Here is a 23,250-nt window from a genome sequence, read left to right as displayed (position 1 = left end):
CTTGTGTTTTTGAAATTTGATTTCTCAGCCCCACCATACATTACATGTGTCAATATCTCATATATTTAGACATAAAATGACGATGTTAAATATCCCTGCCATCTGATTAATTTCTTCTTTAAATAAAAGAAATACTACTTAGTCCCACTGTAGAACAGCAAGTCGACTAAAACTTGAATATCAAAAGCAGCACCAGTGGTGGCAACTAAGTATAGTTACTCTAATACTGCACTTGCGCAATAGAGTATAGGTCTGAGGCACTGTACTTAAACTGTTTGAGAATTTACATTTTATTCTTTGTTCTATTTCTAGTTGTGGTCGATAAGCTTAAAATAAACAAACAGCTGTTGCTTTTGCACCTTGCAAAAAGCATCAGAACTTTCCCTCTCTCTTCATTATCAATCATCTCACTAGTTGTCATATTTGTCAGAGTTGTCATGTAATGTGGACCAGGTGGACCCAAATGCAGAAGACTGCAAACAACTCAAACAGGTCTTTCTTCCAGGTTGGAAGAGGGAAACAGCAAACAGAAGATCACACAAACAAAACAATGATCAAATGAAGACTAAACTGATAAATGAGACTTAAATACAAACTGGACTGATGAGGAGGTGAAGTGCAGGTGGAGAAAAAGCGCAGAGAAGCTCAGGTGAAGGGAATAAGGTGATGCGGCAGAAAACCAGGCAGGGAGCTGATTGTCTGGAGAAACTAAGGAGCAGGAAGGAATAACGAGGCTGACGCGGGACAGGTGTGCCATGGGTAAATGAGGGAAAGGCAGCACAGGAAGGAGGGGAAAAAACACAAAAACGTAAACCCTAAGAAAACAAGAAATCTTTTCAATATGAATCCGACCAAGTGAAAACAAAGACAGACTCACTAGTAAAGGCAAATTAAATGAGTCTTATACTCTAAAAAAGTCTTTCTAAAACTCTAAAGAAATCAGGACATGGACTGTAAAAAGAATAACTAGATTTACTTGCTGATGATTATTTGTACTTTAACTTGAGCAAAATGTCGATTGCAGGACTTAAACTTGTAATGGAGTATCTTTACAGTGTTGTATCGTCAATTTCACTGAAGTAAAGACTCTGAGTTCTTCCTCCACCAAAACCTAATTTCTTTTACTTACAATCTGTGCAATAACATATGTTGTGGCTCATTGTCCTCAGAGCCAATAAGCCAGTCTGAGAAGTAAATATGTGCTTGCATTTCCGTTTGCTTTAATTCTCCACCCTCCTTTCAGATGGCCTAACTTTATATTCAGTGCTATATTTTCTGTCCAGGGGGTTTAACATTGTAAACCATATGCTGATGAATCTCCATTTTCAATAGCAAACCTCGAATCGCTGCCTTCATCTCTCACTTACTTCCTCTTTCTCCATCGGCGTTATTTCTCACCTGAATTAATGGGGCAGGCAGCAGCTGCACGGGGAGATAAAGCTGTCGTTACACTGCTGGATTGACTCTGGAAAGCTCATTAGAATGCTAATTTCTTGTGTTGCTCTTCCTCTCTTGCTTTCCTGCACTTTTAACTTTGCATTGTTGCTTTCTCTTTTCTGGGACTCATTGTCCAACTCTTGTCTCCCTCTGGATACAATGAAATGAAAATGTGATTTAACAGGGTAGTTTTTTCACCTGTAGGTGAGTGGCAACATTATATATGTATCTTTTTTTTCCAGGACTTTTTGGTGTGAGTTGCCAACTGTTGGAGATATTGGCCATGGAGATGTCTGCCTTCTTTCCGGTGTAATTGAACTAGATGGTATGCACAAAGCATCAAAAAATAAAATTAAATAAAAAAATTAAAAACTCAACGGCAACTCACATCAAAACAATCTAGATCGACAAATAGCACAAGTGAGAGGAAAAAAGTATTTGGGATTTTAGGGTTAACTTTCCCTTTTATAAAGGATACCAGGTATCCTTCCCGTCAATTCTTACATAGAAATACAAAAATCAAAGGCGCTGAAAAGGTCGATACAAATATTCATTTATTTTTTTTTTTACAAATGTGACTTTGACACAGCTGCTGTAATTTTACATGTTCTGTTGTATAAAAGAAGACGGGTACAAAGCATTTGGGAAAGCAATCTCTTTTCTTCATTAAGTTCCCTTTCTTTCTCCTCTTCTCTCTCTCTCACGCACACGCACACAAGCACGCTTGAAAACTGCACATGTATACCAAGCACATCCTAAATATGTGTAACCGAGGCACATGTGTAGTCGAGAGCTATTTACAACCAACAACACTCTAAAAGCCTAAACAAAACTACACCATCTGTGACCACAGTAACACTCAGGTAAATGTAAATTTACAACAAAACAGACCTCATAAATACAAAAGTTTTTTAAAATACAGTTCAAATATTCATACAAATGAACAGTTTGAGTGACAGCGTTCCTGTTCCAGTTGCTGTAGATAGGTGGCAGCAGAGTTAGACAAAATACTGACAGCAGAAATACTGACTCTAGGTTGAGCTAATTTACACCAAATAATCAATTTTCAACATTTGTTAAACACTTGCAAACATGAGATAAGAGATGTTTAATTTCTAGTGAGATGTTTAGGGGAAGTCTTCTGAAATTGCTGAGGTAATATTTAGGTTTTGCACGATCCTCGTGATTTACATAATGCAGAAGGGTGCTGTAATCATACACCCTCCTTGTGTTGAATTGAGATGAAAACCAGGGTCATATTTTAAACAGCACAAAAGTGACACAAGATATTAAAGGTCAAACAAATGAACCTCAAAGCCGTCCAAAGATTTTGGCCCTGTCTACACATATACAGATATTTTTGAAAATGGTTATTTTCCCCCCCTCTGTCCACATTGTCTCCCCTTGTCATAAAGGTATCTAAGTGTACAGACTAATGTTACCTTTTCAAAACACCCACAGGATGTCTGATTGCCATTTAATCTCATCCAATTTAAGGATGAAGGAGCTTACTTAAACATTTAAGTGGTGCTCTGGACATACAAAAGATATCCTTCTAATTTTGGTTGACAACAATTCCACTCTAGGAAGTGTCCCCGCATTCACTGGTTCGACCTGGATGCAAATTTGCGAATCCTAGGATGATGAAGGAGTGGCCTGCCCTACCCTGCCTCTGATTGGCTTACCCTGACATTGTTACCCTAACCAATCCCAATACTTTTACATAAACCAAACCAACGAAGGCAATGAGAACTAGCCACTCAAAGGGAGAGTAGGGTGGGTCATTCCTTCATTATCCTACGATTTGTAAATTTGCGACCTGAACTGATGTAAAACTTTTGTTTCTGGCAGACTTTAAATTGTGGACCCTGAGTTGGAGCAAAAACACTGGGTGCAGCAGTTGCCTCTGTTCATCCATTAAGTGGTGCAGCAATAAATTTTAAATAAACTTTGACCAAGCAGTGCTAACAAAAGGTTAGCATACCGATAGTTGGTCATTGTTTCTGATGTTTCTAGCATATGCTTGTTACATATAGCAACAAACTGCATGTGCAAATTGAGATGATGTCATTATTTCCCAATAGCTTAATTTTTCATGTCTACATGGACACACAGTAACTGGGGTTTTTAAAAATCTGCAGCTTAGAAGGAAAATAAGAATAAAAATATCTGTATACTTGTAGACAGGGTCTTAGTCTCTCTACTAGCCTACAAAGAGATCAGTGTTCACTGCACACACTTAACCATACAAAGACACTAAGTAGTCACATGTGTTCGTTCACAATCTATTGGCTAGACCATCTATATTAAGCTGTACTGTGGTTGGCATTCAGTCCAAGAGATTCCAGTGGTTCTGACATTTACAAATGTCTTCAACTATTTACAGTCCAGCTTTTTCCACAAATACAGTGCAGACAGACAAAGTAAAAAAAAAATCTTTGACAAGGTAAAAAAATCATCCAATGCACAATTCTGATATAAAAAGTCTGGAGGGATAAAGTATATTCACATATAAATACTGTACATACATCTGAAATACAGGACAGATAAATAATCGTAGCTAAGACTGAAAAAAGAGCAGTTTTGGTGAAAAGGGTTCAGGTTATATCAAACGTCCTGGTCACTATAGTCAACTCTACAGAGAAAGAAGAGACAGGTCGAGACACATCCCGAGTGTAAACAGCACTCAAAACACACACATTTTCCATCCTAAATCACACACACTCCTACTAAATCATGAACTCTCCCACGCAGGCACACACTGGCACATGCAATCAAAAGTAAGAAGAGAGTGTGTGTGAGAGTCATCTGTCGTGCATAGAGGAATACCTGAACTGTGTTCTGCAGACGTCATGACAGAGAAATCCAAGCATGTTCCCTTTAGGACAAAGACGAGGACACAAAGATATTCTATGTGAGGACATTTGATAAACAGAAGTACAAAAAACAGTACAAAAAAGTTTCTTTTTTTGTGTAAAATTCAGTCGGATAACACGTCCTGTACGTCCACATCAGCAGTTCCGGTCCACTGTGTTAAACTGAGGTTTCTGATTGGAGCAGCAGTATAAACTTGTGAGACTTGGGGTCGATGTACTCCTCAGTCAGTCGGATGTACGGGATGCCTTTGACGGTCACAGCTAAACTAAAGTCAAGACACCTCAGCAGGAACTCTGTCCCTTCCTTAATGCCGCTGGTGACAGACGCCTCGCTGACCAAAGTCCACTGGTCAGCCATCCAGCGCTCGGGGCCGTACTGCAGGGTAGGACCAGGGGCCAGGTATGCCTCAAGGAAGGCCTGGACACAGAAACAGCCATTAACACTACAGTGTTCAGCAAGAATTCTGGTTTTTGGATGACACAACACTGAGAAATGTATTTAAATCTTTGTTGCAACCTGAGTCAAGCACACAAATCAGCACAAAACATTAAAGCCAACATTGATCATCTCATTACAATGCAATGGATGCCACCTGACATGCTCCACCCACCCAAACCCCATTGCAGACCACGTACTCCTACCCATGGCAACAGCACTCCCAGATGGCAGTGGCCCCCTCAGCAGAACAATGCATCACGCCAAAAACTGCTCAGGAATGGCGCAAGGAATGTGGCAAATAACTCAAGGCGTCACCCTGGCCTCCAAATTCCCCAGATCCCAATCTGATCAAGCATCTGTGGAACGCCATGAGGGGATGTTCTTGGTCTGCAACAGTGTTTGGGTGGGGTGTGTGTGTCAAGTGGCATCCACATGACTGCCAGGATCCAAGGTTTCCCAGCAGAACATTGTATTGTAACTAGGTGATCAATTTTATTCACATCACTAGCCAGTGGTTTTAATGTTTTGGCTAACTGGTGTAAGAGTTAAAAAAATAACAGGGGATCATTAGTTAAATTACATTCTTTTTAAGACATTCTCAAGATAATGTTTAACCACAAAGTCTGCATTGCAGGTAAGTATAAAGGTAGGTAGAGTCTCATGTAGAGATAGGTTTTATATAGGAAAGTCAGTGAGTTAGATTAATCTATATTTTCCAAACAGGTAAGTGAAAGAATAAAGCGAAAATACATTATTAGGTTCAGTGGATGGTTTCAAGATTTGTAATATTATAAATTGGCTAATTTTGACAAAAAAAATTAAAGATTAATTAATTAATTGATAGAATAAGATAAAATGTGTGTGGAAACTGAAGAGTGAGCAATATAAAGTATAGTAAATATTAAACACACATTTATTCTTATAATAAATCCGTTATCAAATTCGAGCTTCAAAGCTAAACTCACCTTGGGGCTCATGTTATTAACGAGGCAGAAAGCCAGGTGTTTCTGGATGCTCTCCATGCTGTGGCAGTGCTGCCTCCTGGTGGTGCGGAGGTACTTCTGCAGCGCCCTGGCCATAGAGGGGAAAATGGCCAGAGCTGCTTCACGCACATCCATGATGTCAGACGGTGTTGCACGCTCATCCTCTTTCTTCATCCTGCGGACATGAGTGAAGGCCTCCTCCACAGCCACCACCAGCCTGACGAAAGAGGGAACACACACAGTTAGCTTACGGTCAGCTCTCAACATGAGTATTTAATGCTTTAAGCAACACTCTAATGTGCCAGTGCAACTGTTGTGTCCTTTTCAGACATGGAGTACTTAGTGTTACTGGCTTCATCTATCATCTGTTAACAAACTGGCTTTTTGTCACTTAATCAGTCCTTTTACCCTGAACCATGAGAAAAAATTATTTTTTACCGACTAATCTGTCAGGAGAAGAATCTCCTCAACAACATGATTTGCAGTTTTCAGTTATAATTGGCAGTTCACAGTGTTTGGTATTTTATTTTATTTTTTCTTTTTGTCTAAGACATAATAAGTGAAAAGTTTATTTTAGTGATCTTAAAAGAACAGATTCACAATTTTTCAAGTCTGCTGTGCTGTGCCCGAGTGCAGGAAACTAATAATAAAAAAAAGAAAATACGGGCAGATGGCAGAGTCTCTGCAGAAAAAGGCACAGCCACACATCTCTAGTGTGTCATAACTGATAATTAGGGATCGGTTTTGTATGAGTCGATATAAAACCATTATATTAATATAATCATAATGCTGTTTCAAAGTAGCATCATAGCTGAACTTAAACATTCAGTCGCAACAAATAAAAAATCAGTCACAGTTCCATGTATTACAGCATAATAGTAAAGCTGTTTCACTAAAAATGAACATATCAATTCCACTTAAAATGGTGTTGCAGCTTAAGTTGAACATGAAAAAAATCAGTTTCTCCTTATTGGAGAAGCAGCATTACAATTAAAACTGAATATCTTCCTCAGATCGTGCTCTGCGTTTCCAACACCTGTGTGATGGTGGACGTGAAAAAGGATCAGGCAGCGTGCATGCTCAAAATAGTCAATCCTGATCAATTAAAAATGTGTTGATCAGGTCTGACACCAATCCTTTTAATCAGATCGGAACATCAATAACCATATTATCTTTTTATGAAAATCCTGCATATTATACCTTTAATGAGGCAAAAGAAGATGTGCATTCAAACTGATGTGAAAAATGGCTTTTATACTACCATATTTAGCTGCGTGTCTGAGAGAGTCTAAAGATCAGTAGACTTCCCTTTGACATGCTGTCATCTTTTTCCATGACTCACCTGGCTCTACGTTTACGCACTCTCCTCTCGTAGTCAGCCTCTTCGTAGTACAGCTCATTGTGGGCGCTGTCTTTGCGTTTGGCTGCAGCTGCAACCATGGCCCGTGACTGATTCCCATTACCAGGCTGCGCTCCTGCTGTGTTCCCCGGGGCTGCAGCCAAAGGGAGAGGACAGAGGCAAATTGGGTAAATCAGTTTGAGCAGGAGGAAGTAGCCCATGACCTCACCAGGGTCTCTGACTCTGATTAATGAGCTGTATCTCAATCTGAATCCCGGACAGAAAAAGGTCAGACGGGAGAGGAATTTAGATCTCACACATCACTGGAGGTGTAAAACAACTACGAATCAACCTCTTTGGTCAGTATGAAGTCCATTTTAGGAGTCTGACAAAGATTTGAGAAGAGTGCATGGTACTGTTTGTTACTTATCTAGGGCATCCTGCCAGATCATGTGTCTCACTCACAGAGAATGTTAATTTTAGAGCTGAGAAAAGAGGCATTTTCCACTGGAAGCATCTTCGTTTCTACTCAGAAAGTCTGATGCACAAACCTTTATATTGCAGGGCGGATTAAATATTCATCATTTTACACTTCAAAGGCCATAGTTCTTGTCTGATCTGTGAATTTACTGGTTACAATGAGAAACTCATAAAGCTAATGGAGCTTGTACGGCAGTGTGTTAGAGTTTCTGGGGTTTTATTGTGGGGGAGTGAGGTCTAGTCCATATTAATGAAGATCAGGAGAGTTTGGGGGAGGTTATAGAGAGTAAATGCTGCAGGTCAGGTGAGGATATAAATCATTAATTATCTGATCTGCATATCTGTGTGTGCAGGTGAGAGAGAGATCCTGCATATAGCAGTAAAACATGGATGGAAAAACTATCCTGCTGTGCAAAGAATGCCATCAGATAATTTGCACAGGGAACATTGTAAATATTTTCCGCTGAAAAACACCGGGTAAACACCGGCTTCTTTAAGTTTCCGGCCTATATATTCATGCTAAAAGTGACTTTGAATGACTGTGAATGAGAATAAGAGAGGGAGGTAGGGTGGGGTTTGAAGTGAGTGAAAAATGAAAAGAAAGAAGGGGAGGAAAAAAAGGAAAGTGAGAGCGAGCCGAGCTGGAGACAGGCTGAGCGGGAGGAAGGAGAGATGTGGGAGTATGTGAGGAATGAGCGCTACTCTGATGAATTATTTAAGGCTTGAAATTCCACGGTCCCCCAGAGGCCTTGCCGCTGCGCTTTGATAGGGAAGGGGGTTGGGGTGGATGGGAGGTGCTATGAGGACACCATAACCCAACTGCATCCCGCCCATAGATCATCAGATCCACTGTGCTGTGGAGCAGGTGGAGGATCTGCGGGTGTTGAGTGGAGGACCCTTTTAACCGAGGGAAAGAGTGCAATATGTGGCATTACAGGGTGTGTACGTGGCTTCAGGAAGGCAATATATCACAAGCACAGAGTGTGTGTGTGTGTGTGTGTGTAGGAATGGGAGTGCTTGCCGCAGATGCAATATATACATTATGTCAGGGACGGAGGCTTCAGAGTGCAGTAAAGATGGAGTGAGCTGAAGCGTGAAATCATCAGCTTCCTGTGATAAAGTGCTGCGTAGAGTGATGTTGAGGACTTTTAACTGTACTTACTGTCCAAAAGGTATTTTCTGAGTTTGTTTTTAAAAGCTGCTCGTGGAAGAGATGGAGATGGAAAAGAAAACATCACAACATGGAAGCAGAAGAAGCGGAATTCATAGTTATACATCGAGTAGTTACACAAAGATAGACACTGACTGTGGCTGAGATCTAATAATCGAATATTCAGGCTTCAGATAGACTTAGAATAGACATCGCACTGACTTTAGCTGACTTTTTCTTCACACCTTCCTGAAAGTTCACATGGATATATGATATGTGATAGAAAAAAAAATCTAAAAGCTGAACTGCTGGTGATCAAAGTCATTGTGGCATATATGGCAGTGCAGCCTGTTCTCAAATACTGCCGTTTGGCCAGTGATTTTGACATCAGATATTTGACATACAAAGGCACCTTTTGTGGCAGTATGAAACACCACCAGGTTGTGTCAGTTTCAGAAGTCGCTGGTAAAAATGTAATATTAGGAGCTCAAAAGTCCCCATAGGGCAAGCTAGAGGGGTTGTAGATTGGTCCAACAGACCCTGGACTTCCACCTGGGAGCCTGATATTCATTTCCCATATGAATGCTGAGCCAAATCATGATGTTTTTCTCTAAACCTAACCACCTGCTTTTGCTGCACAAGGAAATAAATGGAAATATGAGGTGTTTTGCATCCAATTAGCAGAAAAGGTACATTTCCTGTCAAAAAAAGTGTATTTTGAAAAGACAGGTTGAATGTAACAGGCATAAATTGACACAGCATCCCGGAACATCAACAACAGATGCGGGAGGATACCTACAGTGCCATGTGGACGTGGAAGTCCACTGACCAAGCAACTCTCCTTGACTGACTACGAGGTTTAAATACCCGTGGCATATAGAAACTATTAAAAAGCACCCTTGTTCCACTGATTTTGGCTCAATGACACATGCTGCCATGGTGGATACGACGCATCAGAGGGCTGAACGGAGATGATGTGTGTGTGGCAGAGACAGTTTAGACAGTTTTTTAGGGTTATTATTGGGACAACTCACCGTCCACGTTGTAGACCTTCAGCCCGGCAAGGTGTTTGGCAGCTCGGTGCTTAGAGGCAGAGAGGAGGGCTGGGTTATGGAGCGGGAAATCTCTGTAGTAATACTCCAAAATGGACAAAGCTGCTTTCTGAATGCTGTGTGAGAGGAGAGAGAGTAAATTTAGTACATGTTACCTCATGGCTGAATCGAATAAGAAACTGAATAATGCCCTTGAATCCAGTGAACATTAAGTTTTTAGACAAACAAAGGATTCTCTTACGCACTTTTTTTTGCCCGATGACGCCTCTGTATTAAAATGCTGCTTTATTTTTACATTGCACTTTTCTAACATTGTTGGACTCACAATGGACAGAAAAAAATTGGATTACAATCAAGGCAGCAGAAAGATCAACACGCAACTCGACTGGTGACAATTCAGCCACAGATTCAGGTGTGTTATTCAACCAGCAACCAGCTATCCACAAGAAGAGACGAGGAGCTGGCTACAGAGGTCTGCTTAGCTCACTTTTTTCCAATTTTCAACCTTGTGGTTTTCAGACATTAACATTTTGATGTTATTCAATAAATTATTTACAAATATATCCCCTTGTAACTATATAGTTCCCCTTTAAGTATTTAGAAGCTATTAATACCATGTGTATCCTCGTTCTGTCTCTGCCTCCCGTCCATGTTTTAACCTTCGTGTAAATTATAAACCGATTAAGCTTTTATCCTCATCACACAAACCTTATCTAATGACCACAGTTGTCTCCTACTCCTGTCGTAGTCACACACTCCTTCAGCACAGAAACAAAGTCAGACAGCCATAGGATGCACGCTTGTGTCTGCCACTTTGTCATCCCTCCCCCGAAACTCCTAGAATAGCTCGCCCCAAGCAAGCTAGGCGCAGAGGCTGATGAGTAACTCAATTACTGCCTGTGCCAGTCTTCCCTGTGGACATTGGCCTCCAATTACTGTGACCAAGTTCTAGTGTTTGTGTGTCTCAATGTGTTCTGTACAGAAAGGTCATATTCATCCATATCCATGTATCTAATACATTCTAATGTGCTTGTAATTTTAATTTTTTTCTTTCATTTTTTTTTCATGAGGAACTACATAAAGCACATAAAGGAGGTAGTAACAGTGTTTTCATACCTAAACTGTCCTATGTTGTAGTGACGTGTCTCTCCATCAGTGGAGCGGATGACACACACGCTGTAGCATGGCTGGAGGTGGCGGAGCTGCAGCAGCACCACGGCCAGATAGTGGACAAACAGCTGGGAGTCCACGAGGGACACAGCAAACTGGACAATCCCATGGTAGTCCTCATCCTGCTCAGAAAACATCACAGGGTCAATGAAAACATTCAGTGTTGGTTCTTTAATTTCATTTAACCAAAAAAGCATAACTGAGATTAAGAATAATGTTTTCAAGAGCAAGGCAGCAACAAATACCACAAAATAACACAAACATGTCAAAAAATTAGAATTAAACAATCATGCAATGATAATACATGACTAAAATAAGATTGCATTATAGAATCAACCTAAAATGGCACCTTGCAAACAACTCCGGAGGTATACAACACCATAAAATAACTACATTTTGTGATTTTCACTTTTAGTTTCATGAAAAGACATGTTTATGTTCACACTGCACAATTTGTGTAGATTAAAGAAAATTAATAGAAATACTTTTCTTAGGTGAATGACAACCAAATTAAAGCTACAGTTAATAACTTTTCTAAAAATGTTTTTTTTTGTCATATTTGATGAAATTATGATTTTGATTTGATTTTGGAAATTTATTTTGAACATGTAACAACAAGAAAAAAAAATGATCATACAAACAACAGAAAAAAGTAATATTTACTGACAGTGAGAAGCACAAAGCAAAGAAACTGTCAAAAACTTGATGTACATGAGACAGATAGTCTGTAAAGAAAAAAACTTGTGTCCCCGTTGCCTCCTTCATGCTCTAATCCACCACGCCTGAACAAAAGCAACCAATCAGAATCGAAGAGTCTCTAACACAGCCGTCAATGATGTCAGTCACTTGTCAAACTGGGCAGCGCTGATCAAATATGAATCAGGATTCTGTGATCCAGCTATTATGTTGAAAAATGGTTAAGCAGAACAAAGCACCACCCAATGGTTGCAGCAAACACTCTCATTTTATAGCTAAACAGTTAACTTAAATGTGTTGAATGTCACACCCTCAAACCCACCTGTGCATCAAGGATCCGGACCCCATAGAAGAGCCAATAAGACATGGTGAGCAGGAGTGTCAGGGTGGTGAGGAAGGCACGGTACACACACACTCTGGGCAGGCTCGCACGGCCCGGCTTGAGAAACAAGGCCCACATGGCCAACAGGAGGATGAGGAGCTTAAAGGCGATGGAGAGGAAGAGGCCCTCGCAGGCTGCGCCGCACGCCTGCAGCCTGTCTGGCCACATTACAGCTGGAAGGAGCAGGAAGGCCAGGGGCGTGGCCAGCACCAGCAGTCCCACACATGAGCCCACAGCCAGCGGGAGATACCGGCGGAAGCCCTGGGTCCGGTCCTGCATTCCCTTCCCCAGTCCTACCACTTCCTCCTGGGAGATACTGAGCTCTGAGGTGCCCGTCACAGCGGTGGTGGTTTCCCCCCAGTTATCATCCTGAGGGAGGAAAGACGAACGGTGAAGGAGGATATATTCAAGCCAGGGATGTCTATTTGGAGAAACTAGATTGTCTATGTTGGCATATAAAGGGTTGATTTCCTAATTTCTGAAAAAATAATTTACACAAAACATTTTCGTTAAAGCATTATGAAGTATGGCTACAGGGAGGCAATATATCACAAAGTATCTGCATAACATTGTAAAGTATTAAATTATTATGCAGAATTTACCTATATAGAGTTACGTACAAAAAAGTTATCCTTCTTAATCATCACTTTAGACTCACTAGAAGTGTGTGACCATGTGTATTGATCTGCAATAACTTTGCCCTATGCACCCTGAGCAAATTGGTGCAATTTCTTTTAAAAACATGGAAAAAAGGCAATGAGCAACATGGTAAGAAATGTTACACAAATGGCAAAAAATTACATTTAGAAAATCATTTTTTAAAATGTGGGTAAAATGTCTGGGGATAAATTTTAAAAAAGCTAAGGAAAAACGGAATTTCAATCCCGTCTATGTCCTGTACATATGGCAGATTTGGCAAGAAAGTTGACTGAAAATATAAAAACATTGACCATTGGGTGGCCAGATCGTAACATACCAGATACTGGACAAAGAGGATGTTTGTGTGTGACAATGCTAAGAGGTGGTCTAAAATTTTTTATATAAAGTCCCACTAACCTAAGAAATAAAGAATTCTATTCTTCCTCAATTCCTTGCTTAAAGTTGTACACTCCCCCTTCCATGTGAAATTGAAAAATAACTCATAGTTTTTCACTCTTTGCTGTTGAAGCTGCATTTCATTTTCTTTGTGGTAGTTTCCATCATATTCCGCCTAAATCTGCATAGCTTGCGATTTTTCCCAGCTACCTGTACCGTATACGACAGTGACAGGTTCACCTGCCTTTGACCCACGTGTGCGCAGTTTGATTGACATCAAAAACAGCCCCTTGATTACATCCTTCCCTGCTTTCCTCACAGCGATTAGATAAAAGCCAGATTTTAGATAAGCATCCATCCTGCAGTGCTTTGAGTTTTGAAGAATAGAGCCAGTCAAAATGCAGGATGCCGTCTGAGTATATGGGATGCGAGAAAAGAGATACAAATGCTACACTGTACGGTATAAAGTGGGTCACCTGGTGACCCTATCAGTGCAGCTTTATATGTTATTTTTCAACACTGAGAGCACAAACCTTTACCGTATTAGGGAAGAGAGACGAAAATCTCGGGCACACTGTGCAAAGAAAACCATAACTGTCTCCATTCCTAGATCCAACTAGAGGCAAGAGAGATTTTTTGTCATTTTGAAATAGCTGACAAAATTGACAAATTCATGAGGAACTGGCAAATCAACTGATGAATATAAACCAGAATCTGACAGGCAACAATGCCTCCATTATCCTATTTTACTCCCGTCTTTGCACAAGCAATGATGGATTTTATGCACCGTGCACACAGCGCATCCTTCATGCTATTTAGAGATGTTTCATTTCTTTGGAGTTTTGCCTCATTATGACAGGCCTTCAAAGTCCCATTGAAGTAATATGAGATGACAGGTTGGGGAAGGCTGTAATGTTCATGTTGGCAGGAAGATGCTGTGTGCGCGCTCACACACACACACACACACACACACACACACACACACACACACACACACACACACACACACACACACAGAATCACAACAACAGAAGCTGGAGCTTTCCAGGCCCATCACTGCAAATTAGAGTCATGTTTTTTCCCTTTCTAGCCAACAGGGTCATTTTAAGCATAAATCTCTCCAAGAAACAGAGACAGGGAGTATAAATTAATGACAAGTCTGCTCTAAAGAGGCATTTAAATTTTTGTGTGCTTGTCATTAATTCATGTAATTAGCCATTCATTGTTCCCCAGAGTGTCACTGCATTGTATATCTCTCCAACTACAACCAATCACAGGAGCAGCAGCTGCAGAGAAAGGGATGAGGACTCAAAAAAAAGGAGACAAGCTGTACAGATAAGCCTTTGTGGCTTCACACACGTGTGCACACACACACCTAAGCACTTCAAACAGTCAGTAATGCCCCAAACTGGAGCCATATGGGCCTGATGAAGCTGCTGGGAAAGCAGACAGGCTGCAGACAGATAATGGTCATATTAATTCTCACCTGTGTATCTCACTGTAAACTGTGCCTATTGGGAAGTTAATATAACTTGTGCAGACTGACTGCTATGTGTGTAATGTGAAATATGAAATTGCATATTTCCAATCAGGAAAATGCAGCATGAATATAGCACATTAATATGAATTCTACCCTCCATTACCGTTCACAGCTAATTAACTCAGCCATGCTGGAGGAGGGGATGCCAACAGGAACCAGAAGATGAATGAGACAGAGAGGAAGAGAAGGGAGGGAGTTATGCAGAAGCAGCATTTAATACTGTCTGCCAGACTAATGTGTGAGGCCACAGGTCAGCGATGTAAGTGCAGTGTCAACTCTATTTAGTATCCGATCCCATTTCTATTCCTCTCACATCTCTGCTCTTTTGCTCCCTTTCTTTCTTGAGCTGACTCTTTTAATAGGGTCGGACTGCTTGAACAGGGTCTGTGAACAATCAACGTCATTCCACACTTTAAGCACAATTGGGAGTACAGAAACAATATCCCATTAAGCTTGACGGTTCATTCTTTACCGTGGAAGCAGCAGTTGACTCAACAATCTCCACTTAAGGCCCATTTGAACCTGTTCTGGAGCTTTTGACAGTGTTTCACAGTATTCATCGGCAGATAGAGTTTGCTCGGTTGTTACTTGTGCATAGACTTGTGTTTTTTGAAGTACATATTTTGTAAATATGTATTTTTACTCAATTTTTGCCACATTACGCTTACATTGTCTCACAAAATCAATGACCAGACACACCAAACTGACATCAAGGACCTAGTGGTGACAAAGGTCCACAGCTGTGTCACCTCACATCGCCTGTGTCTTGGCTAAAAAGTTGCACTTGAACACACCACAAAGAGTGCAGCCGATGGCCAGCTAGCACATACATTCTGCACCTGCATGAGAGAAAATAACTGCATACCAGCAGGCGGCTGCAGTCTGTGTTTATCATTCAAAAAGTGAAACCTGAAGACAGATAGGACAGATTCAACATGCTGAATCAGCTGAAAAACAGCCAACAAAAGCTGACGAGTACCAACAAAGTGGGACACACTGCAAAAAATAGGAGGTTCATCGTTGGTCTGACATTGACTGATAAACCCACGGTCAAGTGGAAGGCTGAAACATCCTGCTACATGGAGTAATGAAGCCAATATGGATTACTGCAATAACAAAATAGTGATTGGACTGTTCTATCATTGTTGTTTTAATAGGTTGTATTAATGCTCCAATATCAGACTCGCATTGTATATTAGTTCTGCAAACAGAACTGATATACAGTAATATATTAGTTCTGTTGTCTGCAAACACAAGCAGAAGAATATGCAAATGACAATGACTGAATCTTGATTTAAACTATACATAAACACAGAATGAGTGATTATAGAGCTCTAGAGAAGTTTTGAGTCAGCAGAGAAACCAGACCGTCTGTGTAACTCATCCCCACATGTCAGCTCTCTCACAGTTTTGTTTTGCGAACTGAAAGAGGAAGATAAAAAGAAAACGTTGCTTATTAATTTCCATGTATCCTATAAAAAATGACCAAAATAGACTCCTGGTTTGGTGTTGCAAGTTTTATTACATGCAACAGGGCTTTTTCAAGGAAGTAACTTTGACATATCGCAGTAGAAAAAGCGCAGGTGTAAATATTACAATGAACGTCCTGCTATTGTGCACGCTGTCTCACTGTCGCACTGTCATGGTTTACTGGGACACTTGAATGGAGCAGAGTGATTGTTTATGTTATTACTAACACCTGTGCTTTTCCCTATATGATGGGTTAAAAATGCAAAAGGGAATTTTAAACAGTTTGAGTAAATATGCACTAAATACAAGTGTAAACAACCACTGACACAAATTGCGATCTTATCACTCAAACCACATGCGCAGGTGGTCTTGGATGCATTTGACCAAATATCTTTTATAGTGTAAACACTAATGCGTCCTGATGCGTCCTTGACAAAGCCGATATCATCAGTAGAGGACATGGTGCTTGCTCTGGTGAAAGCAAATTAAGGCTCTTTTTTACACTAGGTTATTTTACGACAAGTGTTGCATGATGTTCCACCGCATTGCCCTATGGAAGGAGACGTATTGGATTCTGTGAACAGCGACATCTCCAGCTGTGCTGACACAACTGCTAACTTAACCATCATGCAGCTAGTGAGAGTGTGGACATAATATATGCGAGGAGGGATCTTTGAACTTCTAGTGAACAAAATCTGACCACAAGTAGTCAGTTGGAGATGCAGGATAGACACAGGTCTGAATGTTGATCTTTCTCGGCTGTCAACTGTTCAGATCACCAAAGACACGTTAACGCCAGGTATAAACAGGCTCTATGATTCAGAGGTTGTCTGGACACAGTTCTCAACATGGAGGTTACTGAGCCGCCAGCTAGTAGGAGCTAACGACAGCAACAATGCTGCCTAAGCTGATGGTGTAAACCGGGAGGGGGGAAGGGCATTACACTTCCGCAATGAGGTTGTCCAGATATCAGCGGTAACTGCTGAGTGAGTGCAGTGCAAAGCAGTGCTGGCAGGACCGTCTTCCAATTGTCTGCACAGGACGCCATTTTTCCACTATATCCTTATATAGCTCATAGTTGCTTGCTGCTGTATTAAATCTCTGAATGCTGTATACAAAACATTTAACAATATCTCTGCCAAAGTGTTTATACAGACAAGCATTTTAATGCTAATGTCTCATCTTGTGGGTTAAACAGTGTATCACATACTGAGCTAATACACTGTTAAACCCAGCCATTAAATCTCTGGATTAATCCAAAAGATTAATGCTACACTAATCAGGTCTGATTTCTATATACAGCAAAGCGCAGAGAAAGAATAACTGCGAGAATCAAACAGAGAAGTGTTACAGGAAAGAGAGGGGGCAGCAGGACTGCTGCTGCTTGCTTGGCAGCCTTTTCATCTGGCAGAGGGTGAATATGGATTATAGTTAGGCCTGTTCCACTGTGACAAAGCGCAACAGCACAACAACATACTGATTAGCACTGTTCACACACACTCACACACACACAGGAAACAGTCTGCCAGCTCAAAAACACAATAGCTAAGCCCCACTGGCCTGGGTGGAGGTTAAAATGACATTCACACATTGGGTTTTTTTTTTTTGAGCGTATTAGTGTTACTGTGTTCAAATGAGTCATCCAGAGCTACGGGAAAAAAACAAATGGCATTAGTTTTAAACGCTTGGCAGGTTTCCTACAATTTACTCCATTCTTTTAATTGTGGTGGTTATTTTTACATCACATGAAAAAAGCTGTGAGTGTAGCAGCTATGAGTAGGTGTGTGCGTGCATATACTATAATGAAAAGGGCACAAAAGTGTGAAAAACCAAAACAAGAGTATATGCCTTCCCCATACGCTCTGGTGTTGCTCGAGCTAACTGTGAAGCTGCTGCCTTCTGGCATAAACTCACATGTCTCACAAAGCAGCATGGACAGTCTCAGTAACAGACTTGGCGCTCTGTCTATGACTCACACACACACACACACACACACACACACACACACACACACACCCACACACACAGTAACTGTAGTCCAACACCGTATCCTTATGTCATAGGCATGCGTGTAAACATGAAGGATTATTCATATCAGCTTTCCTCAAAGTGGCGTTTGGCTGGATGCTGAGGCTAATCTGAGTCTGTGAGAACGTCTCTCTGCAGCTCTGGAGCCTGTTAGTGTTACACTGTTAGCTCTGCCATCTAACTGAGCTGCTCCAGAAAGCACTGGCTCAGGTTGGACTTTGGTGGTAATGATGGCGATGGTGGTGCTGTGCCATTTTGACACATTTTGTCTGGAGGGCTATAACACACTACAATGGCAGATTACTTTACACTGCGGACAATGGACGTAAGCTACAAGCTGACAATCACATGACATCGTGGAATGTGGCTGCCGAGCCAGAAGGGGATGCTGAGCAGAGACGGTAAAATAGGTCAGACCTCTCAGAGATTGTCAGAAAGTCTGGCTGAAGACATGCTCATATCCTAATCACATAAAGTAATACTCTATAGTCCTGGTTCCCGACCTTTTTCTGTAAGGAAACCCTTTGTTATCAGTGAGTAAACCGACGACCCCTGGCTAAGCAACATATTTTATGGATATTTTATTTTCTATGTAATGCATAATAATAACAGTACTGATAACTCTGGCATGAGAAGTAGGAAAGGCAAGTGCTTTACGGTGATTGAGGATTGGTGTGAATGTGCAGTGCTGTCCTGTTCCTGCTGTGGATCAGTTGTATTGTTATAATGCAGAAGCGGCTGCAGAGCAGACTCACTGCCCGTGTTGTTGTTGGAGCTTCCATGCAGCTCTTTTAATTCACTTTTAAGTCGCAGCTTATTATTAACCACTGCCTATCCTACTTGGTAATGACTGCAAACATATTTTTGAACTTGATTTTAAACCATTTTAAATAATCCTTTTATCTCTTGTCTGTACTTTTGCTATTTTAATCCTTTCTATTTCAAAAATGTATAGTAATGAAGTACTTTGAACTGCCCTGCTGTATGAAATGGGCTATACAAATAAAGCTGCTTTGCCTTGTGATGTGTGGACAGTTAAATCATTCTGTGACCAGAAACCACTGATTACTAAAACCACCCGGAAAAATGGAGCTGGGATCACATTTGACTGAGCTGTACCTTCTATAATTCCATGTGAAAACATGTGTGAGAAGTTTGTGTGAAACAAGCAATTTGGATTATTTTCAGCAGTTTATTTCCTGTGAATATTGAATCTGAGATGAGTTTTTTCTGACATTTTTTAAAAGCTTTATAGGATTCTCTGTTTGTATTATGTATTTCTTTAATGTTTTTTGAATGATTATCAATAATAAGCTTTTGATAAAATCAGTGTTTTTTTGCTGCCTAACATTGATACTTTTCTGATACAAGGGTGAGGCTTTTGCAGAGTAAAGGCTCTATGAATACAGTTTATGTTCTGGTTTTATCTTGAATCTATACCTTTAAAATAACAACTCCATTTTGTTTTCCTCACATACATAAACGAAATGCTAAGATAAAGGCCTAGTGTATATAATTTCTAGTAGGATAGTTTTCTTACATCTTAAAACCAGGTTGGGAACCAGTGCTCTATAGTGCATGTTTTGCAGCCACTCCACATTTGCCTACACACACACACCTTTTTTTTTTTTTTTTTTTTTTTACACACAAACAAACAGTACACACAAAATGACAAAATGCTCTCTTTTTCCAATAGATTTCAAGTAGGTCAGAGAGCCTGGGAAGGCAGCCCAAGGCAGAGTTATCTCTGAAGAGCAGTCTATATAACTCTTTTTTTCCCTCCTTTGGTTGTCTTTTTGCTTCTCATGCTGCTTTCTTTAACTGTCACTGCAATTTACCTGCTTGTCTGCATTAAAAGGAATAATAAACACAGAACATCAACAGGAGCATTTGCGGAAGTACTCTTATTTTCTGTCTTGCTTAGAGTTAGATAAATAGATTCTTAACAGCTTCATATATGTCTTCTAAATATGAAGCTAGAGCCCGCAGACAGGTAGCCTGGCTCTGCTCAAAGATAAAGAAAATCGACTTTTAGCTCTGACTTCCTTTAAAGCTCACTAATCAACAAGCTACATCTTCTTTTGTTTAAGTGCAAAACCTGAAATGCACACACAGCAAGTTGCTGTGTTATGTTGGACAACCTCACTCACTGTTGTTACACTATGATTTTTGTACAGATTAAAATGTGATATGACCTGTTAATCAGTGGATTTTGGAGGTGTTGGTATGTGGATTTTTTTGAAACCTTTAGACAAAATCAGGCTGGCTGTTTCCACCTGTTCGCAGTCTTTGTACTAAGCTAATACAACCAGCGTCTGGCTTTGTTGGTTGACAGATATGAGAGTATAATTGATCTTCATCTAACTTGAATATGTGTGTTTGCCGAACGACTTTAAATAACGATTAAAATGTGAATGCATCTTTAATCCCTACAGCGTTGACGTAGCTAAATATCCATTCTGTCTTTCAGCTGCAATATTACAGCAGTGTGATTCCCTGTGTCTACTTCAAAACCTATTTTGCTTGCAGAGCTCAGCAAAATCAGCTTTATGGGATGCCTGGTACCAATTTGCTCTGCTTTCAAAGTGATCAGGCAAGACAGTTATACCGGGTATCACGCAAATCACACACACACACACACTCACACACACACACACACTCACACACACATACACACACACACACACACTGTAACCGAGCGTTGTCCGTACAAATCCGTCCAGGCCTACAAGAGGGATACTAATCCTCTGACCTATTTGATCCCTTGTCACCATTGTTATTATGTGTCAGGCGCTGCAGCAATGGGCAGCCAGCTGCTGAGAAGACGAGTTTAAAAGGTCACAGTGCCGAGTTCATACTGTATATGGATTACTGGGCTTTCTGATTTATTCTAGGGGTTAATGATGTCTTTAAGTAACAGCCTGCGTTCCTTCACAGTTTTGCCATCATATTTTTGTCGCGTGAACAATTTTCTGTACACTGCCATGGAAAAATACCTGAGCCTCATCTCCCTGATCTGCTGCTGGCATGGGTTCTCCTGGCAGCGGCTCTCCATTGTGAACGGGGGAGTCCTGGGAGGGCGTGTCGGGGGGGTTAATGACGACGGACCTCTCAGAGCGACTGCTGTCTTTGCTGCTGCTGGCCTTGTGACGCTCACGGCTTCGATCTCTGAAGAACAAACACACAATGAACATGAAGAACGGCACAAGAGGAATATAGATAAACACTGTTTGCACTGTTGCACTGTTTTTTTTTTTTTTTACTGGTATTGCACTGTTTTTATTGTTATTGTTGTTTTATATCTTGCGTTTTTGCATATTCTGCATCTCTCTTTTTCTCTGTATATATTGCTTTTATATTTATTGGTCTATATTCTATTCTGTATGTTTAATATGCTGCTGGTTACTTAAATTTCCCTCGGGATCAATAAAGTACCTATCTATCTATCTATCTATCTATCTATCTAGACACATAAAACATAGTCATGTGCACATGTAGTCATTACTGATAATCTGGAGATTGTTTTCTTTAATTTTTTATCCATAAAATGTTGGAAACTTTTTTAAAATGCCTTTTCAGTTGGCCAGAACTGTATGTCCAACATATCAACTTGTTTACCTAGTTTGGGGTAATATTGCGATACACAATGTGTATCTTGATATTTTCCGAATATCCAAGCGTAGGGGAGAGATCTAAAACACACACTGCTCTAAAGCACTAGAGGTTAATTTCTTAATTTAACCCTTTAATGCATATAAACACACTCAGTATGATTCTTCTCATATTCCCTGCAAAATAAAAACAGTTTATACTGTTTAGTGCTTACTGTTGGTACAGTTTTAAACTTGCATGCAAAAAGGAGAAAATCACATCTGTTAATTTCAACACAGTATTACAGTATTATTTTTCTGCATATGGACTTCAACAACCGTTAAGTAAAAATAAATAATAACATGATACAGGCCTGCCTACAAACTGTAACCAGCGAATGTTTGGTAATTTTGACTTATAAATGACCAAAAAATCAAAATATCTGTTGATAAATGTTCTGTCATCAAAAAATAACAATAAACTAATCATTTTATGTCTAAACTAAAATCTGCTGCTTTTTTGTCTTTTTGGATACTAAACTGAATGTCTTTGTGTTTTGGACTATTTGTCTTATAAATCAAGACATCTGAAGATGTCACTGTGGACTCAGGGGAATTTGTGATTGACATTTTAAAAAAAAAGCGACACTTAAACGACCAAATGATCAATCAACACACAGAAAGTAAAACAGGCAGATCATTTTGTCATGAAAATAATTACTTGTTGCAGTCCTACTTTGCAAAAAGCTAATGGATGGGGATGGGCATGAATATTGAGGAATGGACAGGACGGGAATCAAAAGTCATTTGCAGGATAAGCCGAGTGAATCGCTGAAATAGGTTAGAGCCACTCAGCTGTGACGACCCTCATCCCCCATCTCTGTCAGTCTCAATCTCTAGCTTGTTCTCTCTTCTGTATCTCTCTTAACGTCTCCTCTGGTTTTATTTGGCTACAACCAACACGTGGCCAAACTGAAGACAAACAAAACCAGCTCAAATATAGCAAAAGGTGGTGGGAGAGATGCAGTGTGTGATCTATCAGAAATCCATGGGGGGAGGAGTAGACAGATAGAGTTAAGATGCAGTCAGCTGGAGAGGCAGACAGGCAGGAAACATACCCATGTCGGTTGGATCTCCCCGAGCGGCTGGAGTGATAGGAGTAGCCCGAGTGGGTCGACTCGGTATCCATTCCAACGCAGTTCAGAGCCGGCGATTGGCCAGGGGGGGATGAGGAGAGATTCGTTGTGTGGCAGAGAGGGTAAGTTGGCAGCAGTACTCAGGAGGAGGAATGGGTTGCTATAGAGACGGGCCTCAGGAATCCACGACGACTGACAACTACCCCGGAGAGCTGCTTTAGTAGCCACATTGACCTGAGAGATAGAGAGATAGAGGGTATGAGGCTTGCATTGTCTTAACAAATAATGCATAAGATATACTCTCCAGCCAGTATATCTCTGCAAAGATGTGCGCTGATTAACATTCAGTGTATTTTAAATGAGAGCAGAGACACCAGTAATCAAAATACATTTTCATTATCTGTGCTTTAGGACAGAAAGAGCAGACAGATACATAAGATTATTACC

General features: G+C 40.5%; 1 protein-coding gene across 1 annotated transcript; it reads right to left on the bottom strand.

The window, feature by feature from the left end:
* Positions 1–2,035: 2,035 nt before the first annotated feature.
* On the bottom strand, positions 2,036–23,032 carry LOC121949091 (vang-like protein 1). The gene is made up of 8 exons (XM_042494691.1): positions 22,786–23,032; positions 21,074–21,245; positions 11,945–12,373; positions 10,873–11,048; positions 9,739–9,872; positions 7,078–7,228; positions 5,718–5,952; positions 2,036–4,731 (listed from the first exon to the last, which is right to left on the bottom strand). Exons 1-8 carry the CDS (start codon positions 22,854–22,856, stop codon positions 4,471–4,473), a joined length of 1,629 nt encoding a protein of 542 aa, XP_042350625.1. The 5' UTR covers positions 22,857–23,032; the 3' UTR covers positions 2,036–4,470.
* Between the last annotated feature and the right edge of the window lie 218 nt (positions 23,033–23,250).

The sequence above is a fragment of the Plectropomus leopardus genome, chromosome 10 (genome assembly GCF_008729295.1).
Source record: "Plectropomus leopardus isolate mb chromosome 10, YSFRI_Pleo_2.0, whole genome shotgun sequence".
Classification (NCBI taxonomy): Eukaryota; Metazoa; Chordata; class Actinopteri; order Perciformes; family Serranidae; genus Plectropomus; species Plectropomus leopardus.
The sequence above is the reverse complement of the archived record's forward strand: the minus strand, read 5'-3'. Positions and strand labels throughout refer to the sequence as shown.

Bases quoted from the DNA above. Each gene is read 5' to 3' on its own strand.
- LOC121949091 (XM_042494691.1), bottom strand. From the start codon at position 22,856: ATGGATACCGAGTCGACCCACTCGGGCTACTCCTATCACTCCAGCCGC. The intron at 21,246-22,785 runs GTATGTTTCCTG...TTTGTTCTTCAG, and splicing joins GGGAGATCCAACCGACATGG to AGATCGAAGCCGTGAGCGTC. The intron at 4,732-5,717 runs GTGAGTTTAGCT...TTCTGTGTCCAG, and splicing joins TTAATAACATGAGCCCCAAG to GCCTTCCTTGAGGCATACCT.